At 36.8% G+C, this 27,933-nt stretch overlaps 2 protein-coding genes across 2 annotated transcripts; one reads left to right on the forward strand and one right to left on the reverse strand.

Annotated features, from left to right (window-relative positions):
* Window positions 1-1,814: 1,814 nt before the first annotated feature.
* LOC121429668 (fibropellin-3) lies at window positions 1,815-19,534 on the reverse strand. The gene is made up of 14 exons (XM_041626821.1): window positions 19,316-19,534; window positions 11,776-11,889; window positions 10,726-10,890; window positions 9,564-9,749; window positions 8,913-9,026; window positions 8,193-8,306; window positions 7,514-7,627; window positions 6,806-6,919; window positions 5,724-5,837; window positions 5,004-5,117; window positions 4,375-4,488; window positions 3,370-3,498; window positions 2,644-2,842; window positions 1,815-2,031 (listed from the first exon to the last, which is right to left on the reverse strand). The coding sequence occupies exons 1-14, from the start codon at window positions 19,374-19,376 to the stop codon at window positions 1,971-1,973; spliced, it is 1,713 nt and encodes a 570-aa protein (XP_041482755.1). The 5' UTR covers window positions 19,377-19,534; the 3' UTR covers window positions 1,815-1,970.
* A 6,306-nt stretch (window positions 19,535-25,840) lies between these two features.
* Window positions 25,841-27,933, forward strand: LOC121429735 (14-3-3 protein zeta/delta-like). The gene has a single exon (XM_041626935.1). It carries the CDS (start codon window positions 26,118-26,120, stop codon window positions 26,874-26,876), a length of 759 nt encoding a protein of 252 aa, XP_041482869.1. The 5' UTR covers window positions 25,841-26,117; the 3' UTR covers window positions 26,877-27,933.

Here is a 27,933-nt window from a genome sequence, read left to right on the forward strand (position 1 = left end):
GGTGAGTACGACTTTCTGACACACCTATTAATTCATTTCATTTAATGATAAATTTGTTACTTAAAAGGCTCAAGATCTAGAAATCTAGGCATTATCGTGATATTGGGAACCACCGTTCACATTATTATTTCATACAGCAGTGCTTTATTCAGTCACACGCACGGTTCCCCAATTCCACCTTCATTCACTTCGTACACACATCTACGAGTGGTTCCCAAAAACACGATTTGGCCGAAATCTATAGAGCCTAGCCCTAGCCTAGGCTACTATCAAATGCTGGTCATAAGTGGTAAGAAAGTTTTTTATGTTATAGGCAGTATATACAGCCACATACATGCGGCCACACGCGTGTGGTTATAAACTAGGCCGGTAAGCACTAAATAGGTACCAATCCTGCAGACGCAAGCTCATAAATCCTTACTATAATTTGGCTAATCTTGTGTGTCCTTCCGTTTGTTTGACGCAGCTTTTCTCCGTGGTTTTCCACTCAATCGAGCTGGAATTTTTTATAAACATGGTTAAATTGTTCACAGATTGTCATGAGGGGGTTGTTTGTGGTATTTTGGTCGCATTATTTAAAGTCTTTTTTACAATTCGTAACTTTTTGGCATTCCTTTTCGCAGCCCTGAGTATAGCTTCGAAGTTCCCAGTCCCTTTTACCTCTCTCGGGTCAGCGAAATACAAGTGGTAACACTACACAAATGAGCTTATTGTGTGCAGATATTTTAGCTCCTTCACATCTAAAACCTTTTCTCTCTCTCTCTATCTCGCTCTTTTGTATTCTTTAATTTCTCTATCTCTCTCTTCATCTCTCTCTGATTTTCCCACTGTCTCTCATTCATTTTCCCAACTGTCTGTCATTTCCCCCCACTCTGTCCCTCTCATTCATTTTTCCCACTGTCCCGACAGTATCTCTCATTCATTTTCCCCGTGTGGGTCTCTTTCATTTTCCCCTCTGTCTCTCATTTTTCCCATTCTCTGTTTCTCATTTTCCTCACTGTCTGACTCATTTTATCACCCCCCCCCCTTTCTCTCACTCTCACTTCTTTTCGACATCCTGCCATACTTATATATGATTGAGCAACCTTTAATTTAAAAAGTACAAACAACCGCAGTCTAATGTACATTGTAAGGTACATGTGCAATGTACTTACATATTTATTTCTGACCCATTACATGTAATCATAACATTTCTATATCACAATAATTGCCTCTTGACTGCTTACTGAATGATAATAATATTAATAATAATAATAATAGCCAATTTTTATAAAGCGCTTTTCCCAGAGTGGCCCAAAGCGCGTTACAGCATATTATTACCCCGGTCATTGGATTCATTTCAATTAAGCACGAAACGTGCACAATTTCCACTCCCTGGGGAGCATTCCTTGCAGCCACATTATGGCGCTGGCAAAATCAAACATACAATATCTTTCGCATCCTTCCGGGTTACACCGTGAATACACCGTGTTCTAATACATTTTTCCATTTTATAGTTACATTTGGATTTCACTCTGTAATGATTATTGAAGTTCTTCCTCCAGTTCCACCCAAGATGCTTAACTTAATTGAACCTCCTATCTATATTGAAAGAGAAGTCTGCTATGAATCAGTTGTCTAAATATATTTCATCAATAAACTGCTTGGCTTTCAGTGTGAATAGGCAGTCTATAGCTGTACATACAAGATTGTCACCCCATCCCCCTCCCCCCCACACACACTTTGATAAAAAAAAATGACTCCTACCCCCTGTGCTGCCACGGGTAATTGCTGCTAGTATATACAAAACGGTGAACAATTATTAATGATGCATTTCTGATAAATATCATTTGTGTGTTAAAAACAACATAAGACATTAGTTATAAGACATTTGTTATGAAATTTACAAAGTTCAGAATTAACTAAAGTTAAAAAGAACTCATGCAGGAACATAATTTCATTCTCACACATTGTTCTAGTTTATTATTTCTTTATATCTCGGGTTGAGGGGCGAAGCTCTGCTCGTACCTCGTCCATTTATCCTGTCCGACCCTGTGAAAATGATAAAAAGGAACAGTCAACATTTATAGTTTTTAAGAATATGAGAATGGTGTAGTCGTTTTAGATGAGCAGGGGGTGTTCATAAAGCTGTTCTTAAAGTTACACAATAAACTATTTCGGCTACGATGGGAATTAGGACAGAGAAACATTATAATGCACCTTTGGGGTTTTATTTGGGGAGGTGGGTGGGGGTGGAGCGGAATCCTCATAGTCTCTTTGTGTAGACAGTCCAAAGCGTGCATGATAAATTTATGCACGCATGATGGATTTATCAAATAATGAGAATTGACAATGGAGCTTTTATGATACACAAGCCCGACATCTAATATCCCGAAATGACTTCTCTGTTTTCATTTTATTGTGTAATGCCCTCAAATTACCATGGCTTGGGTAGTTCATGAAAAGAAAAAGAAAATGGGGTCGGGTATTCTTAGAATTTGACCGTGATTGCCGAATACTCAGTATTATACTGTTTTCTTGTTTGTTTTACGAAGTAGGAATGCTTGTCTGTAAAATTATATTTGATTTGTATTACTTTATCTTACTTTGTATTATGTTTTGAATGGAAATGGAATAAAGAATTGAATTGAAAAAAATACTAACTTGTTAGCTCTCTTGATGTCTTCACAAGTATAGACCATGCTACTCTCTATCCATGTAGTATATAACACTTCTTGACCATCACATAGATGGCACTGACCAGTCCAGCTGGTAGTCGTTTGACCGTTATCACGGACAACAGTAAAGCCAAACGAGGGGAAGTCATAGTTGTTACTGGCGTAACCAACCATCACGGTAGGGGCTGCATGAATTAATGAAAAAAAAAACATAACAACCATAATATCGAGAAATACACAATTAATTCAAGAATCAGCAATCAGAAAAAGGTTTCTTTGCTAAAAAGGAAGTTATCACCCCCATCCTTCTGAAAAACTACCATAATTTTCTACTCAAAACCATAGCAAAGAAAAAAATAAAGAAAATTAAGATATCACTTTAGAATCCTAATGGTCGTAATTTCTTTTCGAAACAGATCTCAAATAAAAAGGAGGTCATGTACTGCTCGGCCCAGTTATTTTTCCTATTTCATTCAGGTTACTGATATATCACATTGATCTAGTACGTTTTTGGTGTAGATAAAAAAATATCCACAGAAAGTCGTGTTTTCAAGCTAAAACTTTAAATTGGTACCACAAGAAATCGTTGCCACTAAGATATCTGCTTCAGTAGCAATTATTTTTGTGTCTTTGCTGATATAAGTTTGTATAAAAGGGTGTAAATTAAGGTTTAAGGTAAAGTTTGTATAATTATAGGTTTATAATTTCCTACCTGCAATACCGATGACACGTTCACTATAGGTGACATGGTCCCCTAACATCATCCCTGTTGATGTCTTCACAATGGTTACTTGATCATTACACTCGTTATACCAAACACCCTCCAAGTCACAGAATCCAACTGAAGGAAAATAATGAGATATCAATAATCATCAAAATTAGTCACCATGAGAAAAAAAATGAGGGGAGGGGGTAGTGACTCCAGCCATGGCGATTCAATTCAATTCAATTTATTTCCACATATTGAGTAAAAAAAAACATGTAATAAACATTACAATCGAGTACATACATAGATAATAACAAATACAAGTATAAATAGTAACAGTATATACATAAAAAAGAACATAGAAAATCAAAATGTGGAGGGGATTGACAAAGGCCATATTGATCTATCAAGGTCAATCCCCAGTGAAAGAAAACAAAAATGGAATACATAAATTACATAAGAAAAAATAGATACTTAACCTAAAAACCCCATTACCGTTCGATGGTTGCCTACCACAGTTTCGTATTCAATACAAGATATATTTAGGGAGTAATAAATATATCATTTCATTTGTGTGTTCATTATATCTGCACATATTTAATTTTAAGATCACCTACATTATGTTTTCATTTTTATGTATTTATTCATTTCATTTTAATTTATTATTAGTATTTTTTTTTTTTGGGGGGGGTATTTCTTGGGTTTTGTCTAATTCATTTTTACTATAGCATTTATATTTTTATCTTAGCACTAAATATGAAAGTGTTTATTCTGACAATTTTGGCGGCCCATTGGTTATTTTTTTGCAGCAAGAGCAGTTGAAAATATGTTTCTGACGCGGAACGGTTTTCAAGGGGGGGGGCTGACAATGCAAAAATCACAATCATATGGTAATTTTTAGGCTTTTGTACATGTTTTTGTGAAAAATTGGGGAGGGGCTGAAGCCCCCCCCCCCCCCCGCTTCCGTGGCCGCTGTGTTTATCTATGAACATGATATCACGAGTTTCTTACCTTCCTCGCAATTGACACCAGTATATCCTTGGCGACACTGGCAGATGTACATGTCAATACCATCGATGCACTGCGCACCATTCTGACATGGAAGACTAGCACATTCATTGATATCTAGAAATTTGAAAAGGAAAACAAAATGTGAACACGATGACAACTGATATCAAAACGGAGCTTTTTTAGTAGTTAAAACAACAGAAATATATAAAAAAAAATTGTAAAAATGCAAGTGCTTTGGACAGTTTTTGGACAAGGTTTAATACTATGGTACTAAGGTCCAATAGTTTACACATGGTTTACACAAAGACCTATGTTTTTTTTATATCCATTAAATGCAGAATGTGATTATGAGTTCAATCTATTAACGCAGGAAAAGTTGTATATAGACATTCAAGCTGTTTAAATCATATCGGTCTTTCGTATTTGTGAATAGAAGTGAAAGGAGGTGCTAAAGTATAGTTTGCTTTAAACATTCGGGGGGGGGGGTGAAAATTAAATGAAACAACAACGCATTTTTATTTTGTAGTATCTGCCATCTGGGGAAAACCTGAGAAATATACCGCACGCAGCTGCTATACGAATTGACAATATCTCTATGAATTGTTTTCTGTCTACACAAGCATACTTACTGATTTCACAATTAATTCCTGTATATCCGGGTAGACATTCGCAAACATATTCTCCACCAGCGTTTCTACACGTTGCTCCATTCTGACACGGCATACTAATGCAAGCATCCAATGCTGTAAAAGATTAATCGAAATAAGCACGTGATAAGAGTACATTGCAGGGACCGATCCATGATTTAGCACAAGGCAGAGGAGGTGGGCAGTCATGGACCACATCAGGTCCGGCGGGGGGGGGGGGGGGGGGGTGGGGAGGGAGGGAGGGCAACGCCCACTCGCTCCCTGAACCGCGGCTCAAACAATAAAAACATAGCAAGGTAGTGGACTAGAATTCCACAACGACACATTAGAAGAAGATGAATATGAACTATACATGCCTACTCATTCAGGGAGATTCAACAAGTAGCATTTACGAAGTTTGCTTTAATTGACTTAACTAATAATCAGGACAAGGTCAAGTGCATTTAACGCTCGGATTAAACAACACAATCAAAACATTGACTTTAACAATATTTTCTTTTCATTTCAAACAGCTTCTTTTGTGAAATGCTCTGGTAAATATGCTTTGATTCGAACCCATTCTTCTAAAGTGCTAACTCCTTATTTTGCGCACCGGTATAAAGGAAAAACATAATATCCTCATTGACACAGTCACAATTATCACATGCAACCGGAAGCGACTCACTGACCGAACTGGAATATCGTCAAGTAATTCATACTCACATATCTCACAGTGTGTTCCTGTAAAGTTGGGTAGACACTGGCACACGTAACCATTGACGCCGTCCACACAGGAGCCTCCATTAAGACAAGGGCCGCTTGCACATTCGTTGATATCTACAAATAAACGGGTGACAATGTCTTTATTGTGCACTTTCTCGAGAATCTATTTGAAATGCTAAATGCAAACCTACAATTAGGTTTTTTCATTTCTTTATTTGGAATTCATGTAGTTTTAGGAATAATGATGAATTCTTATATTATTTAATGTATTATGGTTATATTGCACTTATATATATATAACACGTAATACATCATAATGACGCATCTTGGTGCTTTACAAGTACATCATTACCCCCATCAAAGGATCCTTTTGCCGACCCACTCAAAATGTATGCACTTTCTCCACTCCGGGAGAGAATTCCAACAAGAGTTTCAAACTCAATTGCCATGTATTCTACATAAAGTGATACAGTGACAACAGATGGCCTCTTGTCAAGTGGTCGAGCTAGAAACCAAATCAATGCACACACAGGGGGATTTTATAAACCATTTATTATATAATTGTTCAGGAAGCTAGACTAATCATTCTGTATACTTTGGTTGCATATATCACCGTGTTTCCTATGTAAAACAAGCCAACCAAGAGTACAATGATTTCCATTTAAGGGAAACCTTATTTTTAGCTAAAAGCTTTGGGCCATCTGTTTTTAATGCTCGGATATTCGCTTGCTATCCGTTTAAAAGTTAATAAAACCATGGAAAATATGCAAAATGTTTGAATAACACGTGACCCCCATTTTATATTTGTATTGCTGACAAGTTAGGTTTATTGTGAAAGTCATTCAATGAAAAATGGAATAGTCTGCTTCGACTGAATGTAACTCCCTCAACACTTAACTTGTCATTGCTAAATTATTTCTTTCTTTAAAATAAAATCATGTTCATTTTCGAACAGAAAAAATACTCTAACGAAAATTGGGCCGGACCAACTGAGTCAAGAAGACTTCAAGCGGACCACTGTTAGAATGATGGTTGCCAGGCCGACCTCATTTAGATAAAAATGGAACATAATAAATACTTACTTGTTTCACAGTTGGTCCCAGTAAACCCACTTAGACAGTCGCATGTGTATCTATTCACGAAATCGTTGCAAGATCCTCCATTTTGGCAAGGGTTGCTTGCGCATTCGTCAATTTCTGTAGGCAGTCATGAAAGAGAAACCAAGCAATTGACAACACTCATAACGGATTCAATGCAGTTTTAAAATGACTGATTTTCATGTGAATAGTCGCATATACTACAAATAATGTCATTTATGATAGAATCCAAAACCTAAAACTCATTGTCGATATTCTCAGAAAACGTTGCTGGGAAATATTAAAATAAAGTATTAGTAATCGAAATCTCATATTGATTCATCACGAATCATACTCTCTGCGCCAATGGGAGTCAGGAACCCTACTCTCATAATTTCGAAAACTTGTAGAGTCCAACAAAACAGTCGAGCACTCATTCTACATGTTCTAAACAAAATTAATATCTGAATGTTATATCTGAGATCACTCTGAGTATTTAGAATGAGCCATGGAGCCGCGAATTAGAACCATTTCATGAAGACGTAATATTTAAGTGACTTTCCATCATTTTAACTAACATGAAAACCTTTATTTTGAGAGGCTGCAGAGCCATTTTAGATATTTATAAAGTTAAAGTAACTATAATATATTATCATGAAACAGGTCCATGGTATCGGCAAGGCCATGTTAGTGTGACTGGGTGTAGAATATTACCTGTTTCGCAAAGTGTTCCGGTGTATCCATCCAGACAGGTGCAGGCAAACCGATTGATGCCATCTACACAAGTACCTCCATTTTGACAAGGGCTGCTCGCACATTCATTGATATCTGGTTAAGCAGAAAAAAAGGTTGAAATGTTTTCCAGTGTTTATTGATTAACGTGTATGTATTTGAAATATATCGTTTCTTTGGCAAAAACATGCAGAGAGTCCTTCACGGCTTTAGTGACTTTATCGATTAAGCATCGTTTTGGCTTCACGTTTCGACACTCTTACAGCTTATGCAGACATCCCAAAGCACATCCACACGTAAGAGCCGCACCATTAGATATCAAGGGAGTGCAGGAAGTCCCCCCCCCAAAAAAAAAAAAAAATTGACTTGACTTGCTATATGAGCAAAAAACAACCTAACTTGACTCAGCATCAGAGTAAAAAAAAATGGTCCACTGACAAATCATCAGAAAGTGGCAAAAAAGGACTCAATGGAATAAGGAAAAAAAAATCCTCAAAGAAAAAAGGAAAACAAAATAATTGCATCAACCCAAACTTCCAGCCCCCCCCCCCTGGGTATCTAATGGTGTATTCCTTACAATTTAAGATTTTTGTGATTTAAATTTTAACAAATAATGAATAAGAATGCAGTTTCATTTAAAAAAATCACAAAAAACACTTACTGTTCTCGCAGTTAACTCCATTGAAACCAGGAACACAATTACAAATATATCCATTGACTTGATCAACACAATCACCGCCGTTAAGACATGGAGTGCTAGCACATTCATCAATATCTGAAAAAGGGGTTTACACTGGATTATAATCATGATTCGTAACCATGGAAATTGAATCCATTTTAAGATAGCAAGAGATAAATGCAGTCGTGAATCAGTGAGAAATAATGTCCTATTTGATTATCAAGAATTCAAATCTAATTTGCATTAATCTATTAAATCATTTTCTCCATAATCATCACAAAAACGACTTTAATATTCTATGTATTTGCCGGATAGTGAATGAAACATTCTGTATTATAATCTATTCTGAAAATCATTGTTATTATCATTATTATTCATAACGGATTTTAATATGCCATTTTAGAGAAGTCGAAACTGTCAGTAAATATTAACTAATATTCATGAATCTATGAAGTAAAAACGATAGAAAGAATCATATTAATCCAAAATCATGAAGGACTGCACATGAAAAGTATATATACATTTTTTTTGGGGGGGGATGTGCACGACAGTAAACAGACTGATCATAATAACGAAAATACTTACGGAGACTCTAATGTGAAAAGATATGTCATCAATAACGGGGGTGGCTTATATTCACGTATGTTAGATAGATAATGTAGGTGGCATTTATCCCTCCTACGTCACTCAAGTACTTCATACCTGTTTCGCAGTTATCACCGGTGAACCCAGACGGGCAGATACACTCATAATCATTGACCTGATCAACACAAGTCGCTCCATTCAGACACGGATTAGGGCTACAGTCGTCTCCATCTATGCAAATCAAATCATATAAAAGATTACAGGGGACGTGGAACAATCTTGGAAGTGGTTATGTATATAGTACCTGAAAAGTGGGATGGTGGAAAAACATCTTTCAAAGTAGTGTTCAACAAAAATATAAAAGGGGGCGTTAGTTTGTAGAGAGTAACAACTTAAAACTAAGATGAAATTAATAAAAGGCCGACTTCACTCTGTACATATTTCTTTATTCTCATCGTTTCATCAACATGATAGCCTATTAAATAACTTAAATTATTCACATACTTGGGAGAAATAGGACACCTGGAAACGATATACAAAAAAACAACAACTGAGGTTTGAACTTTGCTTTATCATTTGATATTTGATAATAGTACACGATCTATTGTGCACAGCTGAATTAGATCTTTCTATGAAAAAAGGGAAAAGAAAACATTGATTTAGACAATAACATTGAATTGTAAATGGCAAACAGTGTATACCGATAATAATACCAATAATCGTAAAAATACATATATACAAATAAGACAGATGACATGAAGGTATTACCTGATGTAAAAGTGATTCTAAATCCTTTCTGGGCGATGTTACGATCAGTCGAGAAGAGAAACCAAGCCTGTTCATCCGCCACTGAGAATGGGGCAGGTACCTGGTTGGTTGCTGATAGGTTACCCTCGAATGATCCAAGAGCTTGGTTAAAATCAGCCACAGGTCCAACACCATACTCCACAACATCTAGAAATATCAATATGTAATTAGAAGTAGCGTAAAGACCAATACATTTGGAGGGGGCTCAACATGGCGGATGTGTCAACATTTCTACAAAGTTGCGAGCGAGCGAAAGTTGTGAACCGAAAATCGAACTCTGTGTAAGATTTTGACTTAATAATTAGAAAATGATATCAAAGACCGTCTATTTCCTGCATATTTAGCTTTCTTTTCTCTTTTGTGTTGTGTGTCGTCATTTTTGGGGAGTCCCGTGTTGGTGCACAGCATAGCCTAGCTTCTCTCCCCCAGGCTATACACCAATGAGTATTTTTAGTATTCACTGGATGGGGCTGAGCAACCTCTTGAATGAGAGGTCGTGGGTTCGATTCCGGGGAACGTTTCCTTAACATTGCCATGTCTGACGTGTTTCTTTGTTCTGACTGACCGAGACGCACAGGGGTCTGACTGTTTCAATTATCTGATTTTAGTCCCCCCCCCCCCCCCCCGTCGATTCATGCTATAGACTTGCATTTCCTGCCGTTTGCCACCCGTACAAGCTTTTGCACCTACTCAAAAGATAAAGGAAGTCTTAATTTCCGCTGACTATTCATGCATTTCAATGCACATTTGATTTTTTTAAAGACAACCCCAAAGACCCTTTACAGTATCAAAGAGCAGAACTTTTCTATTCCGCTATGGTTAGATGGTGTGTCTCGTATAACGTCAAGGATTTTCAATACGAAAAATCGAACAACAGTTAAAAATATTTCGGGTATTTTGATAACATTTTATGACGTGTTACTTAAGGGAGCAGCAAAGTAATGTGATAAATCGTTCTCTTATAAGCTAATACTATTATTTCAAAATCCTCAATTGCATAATCAATGTTTTGCTGAAAGAAAAGCTCACAGAGGAAGTAACTACAAACAGGGGGTATGGCCTTCGGTAAAAATAAACAGTAATCAGTACAAATGATTGATAGTACGTAAACATAATTAATTACCTTTAAACACCTCAGTCATGAAGTCTTCGATTGTAAAAGTGATGATACGTGCACCCTTGATGCGGACAAGGTACAAACAATCAGCTCGGTTATTATAATTAGCCGGATAATTAGGAGATTCGATCACTCCGGTTGATTCGAAGATGTTGTATCCACAGTTTGCACCTAACCATTGCAAAGGGGGAAATAAGAAAATATTAAACAATTGTTAATTAATTGATCTGATAATATAGACGATATGACTAGGCTATATACTTGTGTTTCATTATCATAACTGGCATCACAATTCGGCTAAGTATTTTGTTTATCTCTTACACTATGTGTGACCGAACCTAAGTCTGATCCCCGCCTTTTTAATTTCTTCCACATTTTTTTGTGTATTATTATACCCAACTATTTCTATATTTTCAAGGGGATCTACACTTTGGTTTCAGCGGACCACCTCCTCCTCATTTTCTTATGCTTTATCTCATTCTGCTCTTATTTAAAATGTCAATCCTTTAAAATTTGAATGGAAATGAAGTAAAAAATTGAATTGAATGTTCGTATATCTTCATCTTCCATCTCTGGGTAGCAATGGCGATTGTATAAATAACAAAGATGCTAAAACACTACTACTACTACTACTACTACTACTACTACTACTACTACTACTACTACTACTACTACTACTACTACTACTACTACTACTACTACTACTACTACTACTACTACTACTACTACTACTACTACTACTACTACTACTACTACTATACTACTACTACAACTACTACTGCCACCACTACTACTGCTACTACTACTACAACACCACTGCTATACCATAGAGCTATGGCTATACTACTACTATTGCAACTATTGCTGAATCTTCTGATTATCAACATCACCACTTCCACCATCGCCATCATCATTATCATAGTCGTAATCATGGTAATCATCATCACCACCATTATTGCCGTCATCATATACATATTACTTTATTATTATGACAGTAGTTATTATTTACAACATTTCATCTTATCGGCTCAAAGACACGATATTAAAAATAGTCACCTGTAAAACGTCCGCAGTTCTGCCCATCATAGCCCATTGGGCATTCACATATGTACGTTCCTTCCCCATCTCGACAAGCCGATCCGTTCTCACATGGGTTGCTGTCACATTCACCTTGACGAAAAGAGAAGAAAGAAGATAATTGAATACAAAACAGACATGGGTCTGTACCTGCAGACTACACATTTATTTCGTGGACATACAAAAAAAATCATTTAAAAAGTACAGCAGATCTATCTTTTCAACTTTAAAATGCAAAAACGCGTATAGTATCTAGAAGATAAAGAAACAAGAGGAAAAAGAATGAAGCTTGGAGAAGGAAGGAGGGATGAAGGGGATTTGAAAAGTAACACATGAATGTGAGAAAAAATACAAGAAAACGAGTGAAGGAAAATTGATTAAAAAGACAGTTATCATTTTCCATTTTCATTCTTTATATTTTTATTTTCATACCCTTTTTACGTCAAATTTAGGTTCTTGCGTCTTGTCTCTAACTTTCTCTTCATTTATGTTGCCAATATCTATGGTTCTTTATTCTTTCAAACAAAAGAGATACATTTTCATAATTAAAACAGAAAATCAAGTCTCCCATTTTAAGGTAGATTATTGAATCTATATTTTTTAATCCGATTGGCAGTCACTTAGTCTAATGACACATTAAAGCTGCTTATTCCAGTGATTGAGTATATACAATGTTCGCCAAAACTAAGGACAACGAAACAATCAAAATACATTCGATAGATATAAAAATTCCTCTCTACCAGTGCATTGTTTTGATCCATGATATGCACTTTCAGTGGTGGATCTACGGGGAGACGGGGGGGGGGGTAACTCCCCTTAGGCTGCCAAGTAAACAAAGAAATAATAATGACCTACATTTTGGAGCCTACCCCAAATTTACCATCATTGAAGTGAATCCCCTTTTTCATTGCCAAATGTCTCGGTATCAAAATGGTCCCTTCATTTTTATAAACAAGTGAAGCCCTTCTTTTGCTAGTCAAATTTGGTTAAACCCTCTCCTTGGAAAAAGCTAAAGGTAAAACTAGATCCGCCCCTGATTTTCTGATTAACATATCAATTTTATATAATTTGGCGTCAAATGCTTATGACTCAACATGCTCAAAGGCGTAATTAGCTAAACATGAGGGACGAAGCATGGTGTACAGTAAGCGAAAAATGTCAAGAGCGAGCGAAAACTTTGATTTTTTTTGTGATAAATTTTGAATAAACGTCAATAAAAGTAACATGATCTTTGCTTTTGCCTTGGAACTTTTGGAACGGTCAGTGACCCATGACCCCCTCCAAATACGCCATTGTTATGATTAACAGACTAAAGTGACAATGTACATTTACGTTGCATTATAGTACTTTCTGTGTAATCTAGTCCATTGATACCTGAAAAGTACGAAAACTTATTACTTCAATAGTCATTGTGAAAATGGACAAGTCGTTAAAGAATGCATTCGGGCTTGGATGGAGAAGATGAGTCCACACACATTATTATACGCATGGCAGATAATTGGTTTAATGCGCATTCCATTCCATTCAAACATAACGTGGCTTTCAAGGAACACACCATGCACGAACACACCCAAATGACCGTCAATGTGTCTAAGATATATAGCACATAATATTTCATTGTTTTTCTTACATTTTCAAGAATAGCTAAAAATTGTTTTAATAATAATAATAATAACAAAATGCTTATATAGCGCATATCACTGCCAAATGCGTCCCTATGCGCTTAATTGGATATTATTACCCTGGCTTTAGCCTCGCAGCTTTTTACAGCGCAATGGCATTTCAAGGAATAAATTCCTGCCAGGTTTTAGTTCAAACCCTCTTTAGAACACCATTGCATTATGTTCATCATGTAATATTATAACATACTTCGAAATGTTTAAATTTGTACAACTTTGGCTTATATTTTGTAATGACAATTATGTTTTGTACTAACTTTATTTTTCGTATAAGTTGATGAAGCAAACCTTTCATCCTTTCAATCATGGACCTATGATGCCAAGACTATGAAGTCCATACTCTAAACCAAGGTATAAATTTATGTATGTTGCCAGAGAGACAGAGAGGGAGGGGGGGGGGGCAAGACAACTTAACAGCAATGTCTTTTTTATCATTTAAACAATGCACTCGAAAAAATATTGGGTAAAATTGCTCAATGAGGGTAATTATGTGTCCAACCAACATTAGGCATTGCTTTTGGGCATTTTCATTTTTCCAGTGTGATGAAAAATTTTCCCATTCGACAGTAATAGCTGCTTATTTTTTTAACCTTACTAGAAAACTTATGCTTCCGCATTGGGTAAAATACTGTCCCTAATCGGTTGGACAGATAATTACCCTCGTGGTGGTAATAATTTTACCCAATATTTTTGTTCCAGTGTAGGGAAATTATAAAGTTACACACATCCAGACATCCTGTTCTAAAGACTTTTCTTTCTTATTTTCATTTTTTTCACTGCTTGAAAATTTCCTCCCCCATAGGCCTACTGTGAATTTCCTCATTTTATCAAAAGATCGGGCAAGAATTCAATTCCATGTTAGGGTTTCCCCAAAGAACCTCCTGATGATATATATATAATATTATATACATAATATATAATATTAATATACTTCAATCAGTGCTTTGTTCAATGTCTCCCTATTATACTGCTGGGACATTGCAAGAATATAATTCAGAATGTAGTTATAACATGAATGAATATGGCATATTTCGATTAATGTTTAATAATTGTTTCACTTCGGATGTACCTCGAGATTTTAATGAAAAAAAAAAAACATCGAAACGAGCTAAGAATTAAGACATCATTTTCAGAATGACCCTCAAATTTAATATCCAACACAGTTAGAATTTTTTGAACTGTCTTGTACCAGTCTCATGGGGCGTAATCTTCCACTCTATAAGTGAGAAAAGGTGCAAAAATCAATTTTTTTAAATTATCATTTGCACCAAGTAAAGTAATACTCGTTTGCACCCTAAAATGTGCAACTTTTCACCTCTTAAGGTGGATAATACTTGACCTTAAAAAAGCTCGAATTGTACCCTTAACTTACATGCTTCATCTCTACAGCCCAGGGTACTCTTAAAGGTGCACAAAATAATAAGCATAATTGCGCCCATTAGCAATCCCTGCATGAGGTACTGCTATTGCACCAAACCCTAGCGTTCAAATCTGAACCCCCATTTCTTGATGTGAGCAAGTAGTAGTTCCATGGTGTGAAGAAATGTAGCTCGATATCTTACTCCATCGCGGCTCGATTTTGCCCCTTGTGTTACCTTTCTGACTAGTCTGTGATGAGTCGAATGGTCAATTTACCGTATTTGGACTCGTATTGGGTGCATTTAAAATCTCTAGCAAATTTACAATTGAACTTGCCAGTTGATTACGATTCCTGCTTTTTCGAACAAGTGTGAAGGGGCTTTTAAAAAGGGGTACTCCGGTCTGAGAGTATAAAATCACCGAACAGAATGCTGAGAATTTCATCCGTTATCAAATGATCAGGTTACTAAATTTTAAAGTTTTAGCAATAGTTGTTGTTATATGCAAATAATTATGCACGTCATCATGAATATTCAGTAGGTGGACTGATGATGTCACTCCCCATCTACCCTTTTCTTATGTAATTACATGAAAATCATAAGCATTTCATACTTTCAAACGTGTGGGTGTGGCATGTCTTATTATAAAAAAAGTTACAGCAATGAATATCTAATGCAAGTTGTCAATCCAAGGTTTTCAGTACTTGGAAAGCCATTGAATATTGATGACGACAAGCATAGAACTGTTTTGATATAATACAAATATTTAATCATAACTTTTTTTTTCGTTATTGCTTGTCCGATTTTGATAATTTTTTTCTTTAGTATTTTGTTTGTCTGATTTTTCTTTCAAATCATATAATTTTCAGCCTGGAATACCCCTTTAAAGCTAGTTTATCTTCTAATTTCAGTCGATTGGGTCCAGGTTTGATAATACAGAATTAAGCTAATCCTTTTAATAGTCCCCGTATAATAGTGCTAACTGAACCAACCGAGACCATTCTCCTTCAAGACGCTTACATCAATTTACATCCATTGAAGCGGACTGATCTTATAGGTTAATTCCTTTTAAATACGTTCATCAAAATAATCCAAACGTACATAACCTCGTGTTATGTATAATCCAACATAAGTGGTGTCTCAAATATTACCTATTTGCAAAGAAAATGCATCTCTCTTTTTGCTGTTGACCCGTTGACAGCCTGGAGAAGTCATGGTGGCAGAAGAGTACGAAGTGTATTGTTTTCTATTTGTTCCCCTTCTTCAGATAAGACCCCCTTGACCATGTTGACTCTACTGACAATACCCACTTCCTGGTTTTATTCATAAAAAAGTAACTTTATTGATGGAAGAGGGTCGTAGTGTATCTTTTTGTATAACTGGGATACTTTAGTTAAACTATTTTCGAATAGTCCACACATTTTGATTGCCTAGAAAGTAGGTGTTATAGAACGGAGTTTTTAGCACCTCTTTAATAAAGAACAAAAACGATAGGGAAAATGATGTTGATGAAATACAATGTGTATATAATTATTGTGTACATGGTGTATATATAGGGCCAAGCTAAAAGCTTTTGAAACAAGAAACGCTGGACACAAATAGTGAAACGTAAAATTTGGGCATCTCAATTAAAAAAAAGTTTGTATGCAGGAAATAGCAACAAGTCTACAATATATGGACCACAGACTCTCAATATCGATGAACAGAATGGATACAAGATATCAAAAAGTTTTTTTTTCTGACAAGATGCTTTTTTTACGTGTGTATTTCTGATTTTCTAAGGTAAAATCTAGTTGCTAAGTCACGTTTCAGCCGAAAAAATTGCCGAGTGGGCCCTCACAAATCTTGGCTCAATTCGATTTTTTTCAAACAATATACACAGCAAAAACTGTGATGTTAACCGGTGTACATAGAGGACCACACCAATTATTTTACACCGGTGTTAAATTGGTGGTGTTAGTTTTACACCTATAGGTGTTATTACAACACCTTTTGTCGTTACATTTACACTCTTTAGTGTTATGTTTAATCTCTAGGGTGTAATTTTAACACATCAGGGTGTGGTCCTCTATTAACACAAATTGGTGTCAGTTTTATCACAGCAGTTTTTACAGTGTTATCACTCGAGGTTAAGATTCATGGTTCAAGCTCGGGGATATAGAAGGTTTTAATGTGTTACATTGATGTGAAATTCAAACTAATGATAATAGCTCTACATCTTTCTTCATTACAGATCTGTTAAAAAAATTCACACACCAATTATTTTAGGGGTTCAAATTTGCATAAACACGTGTAGTTTCTGATATATTTAGCAAAATAAATAAGTGGTGGGATCGTAAAACAGGAAATATATTGTAGCGATTTTCATCATTTGAATAGCATAAATTTGGGGCAACTAATAACATTTAACATTTAAATTTGCATAAACACGTGTAAACTATTATATAGTTTCTGACATATTTAGCCACAAAAAAAGTGGGATCGTAAAATAGCAAATAGATTTTTCTTAGCCATGTTCATTTTGAATGGTATAAATTGTATGAATTAAAAAACAAACACCTATTTATTCTTAAGATGGGTTGATCCCCGCATGACTGAAGATGTTAAAAGTAAAATACATTTCGAATGGAACCCAGTGTTTTATCATTACCGTATATTGTCATTTTTTTCAAGCAATCTGCTTATGATGACAATCCTTCTCCTGCAAATTGTGAATATCATATAGTCAATCATTTTTGTCTGGAATTATCTTTTTAGTACTCTTTATTTATGATTCATGCCAAGAATGCTAACATATTATATGTAATGAAAAATGTATTATACGAATGTTATCGATGCAGAAGAAAACAATAAATCAAAATCAAACAGTCGAAACTAAAAAGGTGTAAAATACTATTGGAAACTGGATCAAGAGAACGAGGAAGTCATTATGACAAATACCATTCTACCATGATTTAAATTCTACTCAAGGAGAATGATACTTTTAAACGTATCAAGGCAAGGAAAGCACATGCATGCTTCCTTGAGATGCGCTTCGGGTATTAAGTGTACATTCCCGGTATTGAATAAAGCTCTATAAATTATTCAAAGACCAATCGATGTATTCATTCACTATTGTACATAAACACGCATAAACAACATACACATAAAGAACGATGGTACGGAACATTGTGATAAAATAAACAATTCCATTGACCATTCCTCTCGTATACCGTCAATGTATATGGTGAGAGAAGAGAGTTCAATTTGTATACTATGCTTTGAAAATTTATGTTATATTTTAATTCATTTTGTGGGATGTATTGCCATAAATAGAACATTACACCGCTAGGGATCAAAGTTTCATGAACATGTTGAATGGTTTTACTATCTAACATAACAGAACCGCACAAAGTGGCAAAAATCTAATTAAAAAAAACTATTTTGTAAAATCCCATTCGTAATTTATTTTAGTTTATAAAACTACCCGGGGCTCTACAATTAGTTTCTGGATGAAAAGCACATATATTTGACCAAAGAATATCACAAATTTAACAATTACAAAGGCCTATACCATGACATAATAAGGACACGGGTGATATTAATTTCATTAACACGATGTGATGTAGCATCATGCATTTTAATGACTCTTGTAAAGATCTGAAGATTTCCAGAGCTTTTCCAGACTTAGCAGCAAATCGAGAAACATTAATTATAATACAGGTTTATTTGAAGGATACACGTCATGCGTAATGAATTCATAAAACATGTATCTATATACAATTTTTATTACATACACCTTGATTGTTCCTCATTACTCCAATTTAATTTAGAATATTGAATTGCCGGACATAGCAACAAGTAATATAATGCAGACGGGATTCCATTATTCCAGTACATTCATTGGGTTAAAAGAATAATTCGTCGTCAGGTCCGCAATAGTTCTGTATAAAGCTGAGTGCCATGTCTTTATTTATTTTATACCGTTTATACCGCATCTACTGGAAAAATACAGTCGTGTCTGCAGTCAAGTTTCCAGGTCTATCTTGTACTGTACGTTGTCTTCCTAGCTTGGATAAATTGCTATCTGTGCTATTTGTACTTTGCTGTGCCAATGCACAATCAATTAATCAATTAATTTATTTTTTTTCTATCTATTCCTCCTTTCTTTCTTTCTTTCTTTTTTCTTTTATTTACACTTGTCGGCTAGGTTTCCGGCTTCAATCACAGTCTGTTCTTCCCGAGGTCATGAAATAAACATTTTGTGATTTTGTTATTTTCACTCACACTTACTTAAAACTATATAGACTCTCAAGCTCTTTTCTTAATACATGTAAAATCAATATAGATGTCTGATCGCATAAGAAGTGACTCGCGAGTCTGATATCCAACCACTTTTACACGTTTGCGACTTTTGACAAAAAACACGATAAATAGACCTAATGCCTTTCAAACAACGACATTATTATGTAGAGATGATAGATGCGGTTTGCCATGTCTTACCCTGACCATAGGTTGCAGCAACGGTGCTGAGAATCAAAACGGCAAGCAATGACGACCTCATGGTGGAGCCTAGGTCAACGGATCTAGAACGTCTCAGGCGGAAGCAAATGAGCGATGTCTTTACGGTGTTCCCAAGACTTGACCGGACCCCAAGAATGGAACCACGAGAGAGACACACCTCCAGATTCTAGCAGGACCTCTCAGTGAGTGTTTATGATTGGACGGGAAGCACCGATGTGTCACCCCATTCATCTTTTCATTCGATGCGACCCGTTGCGCAATATCTTTTGTTGCTGGTATTTTAGAAGATGGGTGTCTTCTCCAAGACAATCCATTGATGCTTGACCATATCGCCACGCCCCGGCGAGGCACTGTCAATGATTACTCGCGTTTTTGTTTTGTACCAGCTCATTTGATTTGATCTGTGTACGAGCATGGACCAAGTACAGTGGAGGATCCAGCCTCCGCCAATGGGGGGGGGGGGAGGGGGCATTTTCACCCATATTTTCCCCGACCAGCCTCTCAAAATTTATTTTTTTTGGAAGGGGTAGTCCTAACAGTCACTATAGCTTTATTACTTTTTCAACAACTTAAAAATATAATAATGATAATAATAAGCTCTATTTAAATAGTGGAAATTGCATGTATTATGTCCTAACAATTTGGACATTGTGGGCAATGTTTTGATCCTGACAATATGGAACTAAATGATTATACTGTGAGCGTGAAACCTTAGCAGAAAGTTTCTAGCCTGATCAAAAAAGGACCTGTTAAAGATTGTTTGCAGGTAGCCATGAAGACCACCATATTTCAATAATCAAATAATGCGAGCGCGAAGCGCAAGCTGAATTTTTTGACGTTCTGATCTAAAAATGGAATGAAGTGGATATAGATTGTACATAATAAATGATGCAAGCACGAAGCCCTTGAAGGCTGGACATACCGCCCGAGCGTTGTTGGAGCGGTCGTGGAGCGGAAGGGAAAGAGAGTCGAATTTAGCTCACAAAATTGGGGGGAAAAATCGAAAATAAAAAAAAATAACAATCGAAATCGAAAATGGTGAACGGTAGTGAGTGGCGATGAATTTTTCCCTCCGCTCCACGACCGCTCCAACAACGCTCGGCGGTGTGACCAGACCTTTAACATGTAAGATGTGTCGGAGCAAATAGAAATGCGGATATTGAGATGCTGCCTGTTGGGAAAAATGATAAATTGTTACAGAAGCGCAGGGGCTTTTTGACTGGCGCCTACCGGAAGAATGAAGTGAAGGATATAAAAATCACCGATTTTTTTTAAAGGGTGGTTTTGAAATACTAGTCAATGGTCAATCGCGGGGTCAAACGTGTTTAGGGTATATCTTTTTTTCCCAAGGCTTTTTTTTTAAGACTAGCCAATCATGTCTCGGGTATGTTTTTTCCCCAAGCATTTTCCTCTGGGTCATATTCTGGCGACAACCTGTTTAGGGGCCAAATTAAAGAAGCCCGCGAAAAACTTGTTTAGGGGGTTATTTTAGACACAGAGTAAAAAAAAAACTCGTTTTGGGGACTGTTTGGAAATAATTTGGTTACACATGTGTACTACATTTGAAAATGGAAAACTGTCGGGTGGCGCATGCAGGACAGTTCCAACAATTTCTAGGTATAAACATGTTAGGTGTAAAATTAACTCGCGCTTCGCGCAATATTGTTTTCTTTAGCAAAAAGTGTTTAACCTGTCGAGTTTTGAGGTCTGACCGTCGGAATGTAAAAAACATCAGCTAACACTTTGCGCTCGCATGAATCTTGTACATATTGATTTTTATCTCAGGGCACTCAAGGACAGCAGTTTGTTAACTGATGAGGCCACCCTGATTAAATAAAACTGCAATAAATAAATAATACATGATTACAAAAAATGCTCAAAATATTACATATCAAATAGTATCAATCATATTAAATCTAAAAACAACAACAAAGATTGAGCTCAAGCTTCGTGCTCGCATGATATTTAGGCTTTATCTTGATTGTGAGAAATGAAGTTAAGATGTACTTAAAACTTTAACATTTAGTATAGGATATCGCCATGGCCCCAGAACGCAGTGGGTGGGGGGGGGGGTGTGCAGCGTGTATTATTCTCAATAGGCAGCACCCCTCGAATTCTGGTACATGTAGGTGTGACAAATTGGAGAAATGTAACCATAGATGAGCTACATTGAATACCCCCCTTTTTTTTGCTTGTCAAATTTTTCAGGACCATGTTTCTTGTATCAACACTTTTTTGGCTTGTCAAATTTACATCAGCACCCCCTGTAAAAAAAATCATGCCCAAGTCCATGGATATCGCAACTAAACCCTCAGAAAATAAATCAACAACGGAGATCAGATTTTAAATGGCGGCCGATCTAGAAAAAAAATGTGGCTAAAATATTTTTTTTCACCCCTCCTATAAATCGAAAGCTGGATCTGTCCCTGTGTATGCGAAATAAAATGTGACCGGAAAAAATTGAGGAACACTACCATGACTCATCATGATCGTCACACATCGGTAATATACATGTATAGGTGCCGATTTGTCGGTATAACGAAGGGCCTCAACCCCCCCCCCCCCCGGCCTACTGATTACACACCAAAAGCGGTTCCATGACGAGTCTCGATCTGGACGTTTAGTAGTTATGTATTTGGAAAAGCCCTAACCAGTCCTCTCTCAATTCTCCTACTAACGTATAGAGCATGTAGAGAGGGCTGATGTAGTGTATGCAAACAAATAACTACTAACGCCCAGATCAAGATTATTCCATGACATTTGCTCCGGTGACAAGTATTGTCCACTGCAAAGGACACACTACACATTAATGGACTGGCCAACTTCAGCCCTGGATTTAACATCAGTATCCCATGGGCGGCGGAGCGAAGTTGAAAGTGCCTACAGATGGGGGGGGGGGCAAGAGCCCCACTCTCCATCTGTAGGCCAGTGCAATGATGTTGTTATTGAAATGCTTACGTTTTCCTCTGTCATGTCTGTGCAGCGTTTTGTGTCGAATAGCAACAACCTCGTATTCCGCGAGATTACTATTATTTGAAACTCGTCAATTTAAAGGTTTTTTTTCCAGAGTCATATAATTGGAACACTTGTTCCAACTTCCAAAGAAAAGGAACGCGATCAAAACAATGACAGACTGAAGATTTAGAAAAACTTAGAGAATAGGGCCATTTATCAATAAAATAATAATAATAAGGGCATATCACATTATGGCATTTAATTAGAGGTTAAAAGGGAGGAATTTCATAATATCAAAAGAAAAAGATGTAGCGAAAGGGGCAAGTCATATTTTGAAAGGGATTATGCGATTATAGGATGCACTTGCAGATGGAAGAAGAAATGCTAAATAAAGAAACCGGGCGCTCATCGGACACGAAAAGAGCATTTTTTTCTAGTTTAAATTTGAACTAGAAAATCAGCACTCGTAGCGCAGTCACTATTACAAGCACTGTATGTGCTAAATTAGCACTTCATTTTTACAGTGTAAGGACTACTTATCTGATATGAAGAACGGACACCTATGAGAAGGCAAAGGGACACCCGGTAACACACAAACTGTCCCTCTCAGGTGAAAGGGACACAGAACATGTTCGTGAGGGAGTCTTTTCTTGGGTAAAAATGGGCACCGATACGAGAAAGGGCACCTGTAGTGTAAGAAGGCAAAGGGGCACAAACACATGCATAACGTGGTCCTTCTCATATTAAAGGGGGCACTATATAAACCCGTTTGTGATGAGGGTCACTTTTCTTGGGTGAAAGGGGCTTTGATATGGGAAATGTCGCTTACTAGCACATAAAATGGGTCCTTCTCGGGTGAAAGGGGCACTTTAAAACCCGGAGCAATTGTCGCAGGGGCAAATGTCGTGTCACCCCTCAACCACACGTATACTTGATATGAATGTATAAGCACTGGCGCATCCGGGTGTTAAGGCTCATCCGGTCGACCCGTGGTACCCGGCCCACCCTTTGAGAAGCACCCAAAATATTTTGTAGGGGAATAGTCATGCATACGTAAGTGGGAACCTTGACAATGAGGAGAAAATTAGAATGTTTCCAGGGGCGTCGATCAATTTTTCATATGGGGGGGCAAAATCATGAATCAACTTGCCAATGGCACTCGATCACACAAATCCAACGAACTTACACACACGCACACACACACACCCACACACACATATATATATATATATATGACTCATGAGATAGAGGCAAATATCTCACCAACGAATTAATGCGAGTGCGAAGCGCGAGCTGAATTTATTTATATTCTGACCTTAAAGCTTGATATTCTTAGCATTTTTGGTACCAATGGTTAAGATAGGTATCTAAAAACAATAGATGCGAGTGCGAAGCGCGAGCTGAAAATTTTGATATTTTGATATGAAAAAAATTGAGTTTAAAGGACGTTTTTAATAAAGAACCAGATATAATTATCCAACAAAAGATTATTGCAAATCGAAGCGGGAGTTCTTGTGAGGTTTAGAACTGAAAAGGGGATTCACCTATTTAAACATGAAAAGTATGGGTTTTTACTATGAACTCCAAGAGTCCAAATCAGTGTTGCCATTTGGGAATCTCCATCCCCAAATTTTCAAAAATTAGGGATGATTTTGAGAAGCCTTTGGTGATGGAAAAATTATTTGTGGATTAAGATCAATTTGGGGATTGTCATGCAGTTTAGGGGATTTTTGAACGTTTTGATGAAAAGCACCAAGATTCGTTATTTTTCAGTAATATGATGCTAAAATACATTGAGATATATTACTTTCTTATGCTAATATACGTAGATCATCCGCAATTCAAGTATTCAACCGATCAATACATTGAACTTCATTGGTTGTACGATACGGTAAATCTACTTAGCATTGAAACCTAAAAAAAAAAAATCTGCTGTGTATGGTATGAACACATATTAACTAATGTTGGGCAATAATCATGATAAATGTCCTCCCTTTATCATAAATTATTGTGATTTTAAAAGTTTGGGGATTTAGGGTCCAATTTGGGGATTTTTCGAGTGCCATTTGGGGATTTTCTTCTGCTCGAACCTGGCAACAGTGAACACTGGTCCAAATACAAGCGCGGATCCAGGAGGGGGCCGAGCCGGCCCCGGCCCCCCCCTATTTTTTGACAACCTGCAGAAAAAAGTGTACTCTTTACCTTGATAGAAACTACGAAAAACAGAAAGAAAAGTAAGAAAGAGGTATTTTACCCATGATGGGTAATTTACAGCCTCGTAACGACCGGCCCGACCCCGAAAGGATACCCAAAAAAAGGTGAGGGGAAGAATTAAAATTTTTCGCTCGCGCTTCGCGCTCGCATTGCCTGTGTAATGAGTCCCATTCAAGAGGGTTAAATGACACTAATGTATATACATGTACAATATATCCAGTTCTGATATCAATTTGCACACAATTTATTAGCTCGTACATCAAGCTTTCATTATTTTGTTTGAATTACACAAATTGTTAATGTGTATCAAAATGTTCAGGTCGCGCTGCGCGCTCGCATTTTTTGATTTGTGAGAAACCTATGCCCTTTGGAAATTCTTACCAAAATTTGTCAAAATGCTCCTTTATCATGTCAGTATATCAAAAAATTAAGCTCATGCATCGTGCTCGCATTTAATTGTTTGAGACACACAGCTTGTTTATTTAAATAAAAACGCGCTTAGACTGTTCATTTTTTTCAGGTCGGAATATCAGAAATTTTGAACTCGCGCTTCGCACTCCTATTATTTAATTGGTGATACTTGTATCCTCTTCATTAATCACTAAAAACAGTCCTAATTGAGTCACTTTTCACGTTACTATATGATAAAATTTCGGCTCGCGCTTCGCGCTCGCATTGTTTAGTCGGATACTTATCTTTGTTCATGTTTTTAAAACTGATCTGAATCTTCAGTTCTAAGGACATAAAATATCAAAGATTTTTAGCTCGCGCTTCGCGCTCGCATTATATAGTAAGACCACATGAGATACCTTATATTGTTTATAGCAATAAATACTAACATATACTTAAAACTTCAGTCTTTAGTTAGGACTACCCCCTGAAAAACCAACAAAAAAAGCCAGATTGTAGCGGCCAATCAAAAAAATGTTGATCAAAATATTTTTCGGCCCCCCCCCCTCCCCCTATTGGCGAAAGCTGGATCCGCCCCTGAAATATAAAATTATTTTTGATCGTGCAGATCTCACGTCGGCCTTCGGCCTCGGTGAAATAAACCTGCACTCGGGATAATTTTATATTTGTCGTACATTCGTACATATAATCCAGAATATTGTACAATAGGGACAATAGATTGTACACTATTCATATAATAGAGGTATATAATAAGTATTATGAACCGACGGGATGCCAGTGTGACTCCCATTCATCTTTTCAACTGATGCGCCCCGTTGGGCAATAGCTTTCTTGTTGAGGTAGATCTACAAGCCATGTTCATTGATGCTTGACCACTTCCACCGTTCCCAAGCGCTGTTTTATTGTTCAATGATCTATCCGCTCAATGAGTGTGTCTGTGGAGTATGAGTAAGTGCATGCAACACACGCATTCCACGTCCATACACACACTCACACAATACATAGTATAATATATACCCCGCCCTGCACGTATAGCGCTAGCGACAAGTACGTACAGCAACTACACACCCATTTGAATTATACATGTCGTTTCGCGTTGTAAACCGCTTCCGTATTTGATCAACCCAAAGTTCCCCATTTTAAACCTTGTTCTGGTCTTGCTCTGGAATTGTATCGTGCACTTGGACTACAATAAAAAAATATGGCCGAGCAGAAGTTGAGTGAATCTGAAAAATTGGATCTGGTGGAGCTGGCCAAGATATCAGAAATGGCGGAGAGGTACGACGAAATGGTTGGCTACATGAAAAGGGTGGCCAAGGAGGGTAACGCCGATTTGGATTCTGCAGAGAGGAATCTCCTGTCGGTGGCGTACAAGAATGTGGTGGGTGCGAGACGTTCTGCTTGGCGCATTATCAATGGCCTCGAGCAGAAAGCAGCAGAAAAAGGCAAGGAACCAGATGCAGCATATGCCAAACAGTATAGACTAGAGATTGAGCAGGAGCTGAAAGATATCTCCAACGACGTTACGGAACTTTTAACAAATACCTTGATAGCCCACGCCACAGCAGATGATTCTAAAGTATTTTACCATAAAATGGAAGGAGACTACTCCAGATATCTAGCCGAGATCGCGACCTCGGAAGACCGTGGAGAAATTGCAGGTCGCAGTTTAAAAGCATACGAAAAAGCTAGTGAAATTGCAGAGAGGTTACCTTCTACACATCCATTAAAGCTGGGCCTGGTACTCAACTTCAGCGTATTCTACTACGAGATCATGGGTTCCCCTGAACGCGCCTGTGACCTGGCCAAGACAGCATTCGATAATGCCATCGCAGAACTGGATAACCTCAAAGAAGACAGCTACAAGGATTCAACTCTCATCATGCAACTGTTGAGGGACAACCTAACACTATGGACTTCTGAAAGGTCGGATGACGTAGAGGACATAGAAGATCAATAATAGCAGGATGCATCTTAAGGTCATAGGTCACTTGGACATATTCTCCAACACACAGATTAGAAGCAAAATCTATAAATGCAGTTCTCCTTTCACTACCAATACTATGTAATACTTATTTCTTTTCTATATGCAAGCAACATCTAACTCTTGAGAGAAATATTGGGTAACTGTTACTTTCTTCAAAGAAATAGGCCTATTTAAATGCCCTTGTTTACGATCATTGAAATGATTACGACATGCGTGTGCACTTTTGTGGATTACAATATGAAGAAATGAAAGACAAAAATTGCGCTGATAATACACTGTAGTTACCATAGTAGAAATATAATAATGTGAAATGTATAAACTTGTAAATGTAATGTATACATTATATTGTGTAAGATATGGTATCTTTTAAGTCATGAAGTGATGAAACACATAGGAGACCAAGCAAATCAAATTTGAGGAAGTTAATTAAAAATGGGGGGGGGGGAGGGGGACAATATGAAAGTGTACATGATGTACTAATTCTCTCATATTGTCTTAAATTTGACTTGTGTTCCGTTTGATGTTTGTTTTGGCATTAGTTTTATTGGCAGGAATATGCATAAGTGACATTCTCTCTTTTTTCTAATTTTTGCACTGTGTGATGCTGTAGTTTGAATCTGTACTTCTGCTTTATTTTTATTTTTTCTTGTGGAATTAGAAAGTGCCAATGGAACGAGAGATTCACCATGATGCACTTCAAGCACAGAATAATAGACAATGTAAAAGTTGCACAATTCCACCGAGATGTGGTTATCTCAAAGATCTTTTCAGGGGAAAATCTTTAATTGTTCCAAAATGCTTTTTAAACCATGTCTTGTATTATTTCTGATTTTTTTGTATGGTGCAAAAAGGGAGAATAATATATTGAGAATTCTAATGATTTGGCATTTATGCTGATAGTTTAGTTTCTTTTTCCTTTTTTTAATGTGAAGAAGTATATACTACCCGTGTTACTTATTTTCTATTACACTTTATATTGTTTATGTTACCCAATGTGCTTTATTAAATAGTTGATAATTTTCTTTAAGGT

Source organism: Lytechinus variegatus, chromosome 16 (genome assembly GCF_018143015.1).
Source record: "Lytechinus variegatus isolate NC3 chromosome 16, Lvar_3.0, whole genome shotgun sequence".
In the NCBI taxonomy this organism is placed as follows: Eukaryota; Metazoa; Echinodermata; class Echinoidea; order Temnopleuroida; family Toxopneustidae; genus Lytechinus; species Lytechinus variegatus.

Excerpts from the sequence above, each read along its gene's own strand:
- LOC121429668 (XM_041626821.1), bottom strand. The coding sequence starts at position 19,376 with ATGAGGTCGTCATTGCTTGCCGTTTTGATTCTCAGCACCGTTGCTGCA. Across the intron at positions 8,307-8,912 it reads CGGTGATAACTGCGAAACAG|ATATTGATGAATGTGCTAGC; the intron begins GTATGAAGTACT and ends CCCCTTTTTCAG. Across the intron at positions 3,499-4,374 it reads TGGTGTCAATTGCGAGGAAG|TTGGATTCTGTGACTTGGAG; the intron begins GTAAGAAACTCG and ends ATTTTCCTTCAG.
- LOC121429735 (XM_041626935.1), top strand. The coding sequence starts at position 26,118 with ATGGCCGAGCAGAAGTTGAGTGAATCTGAAAAATTGGATCTGGTGGAG.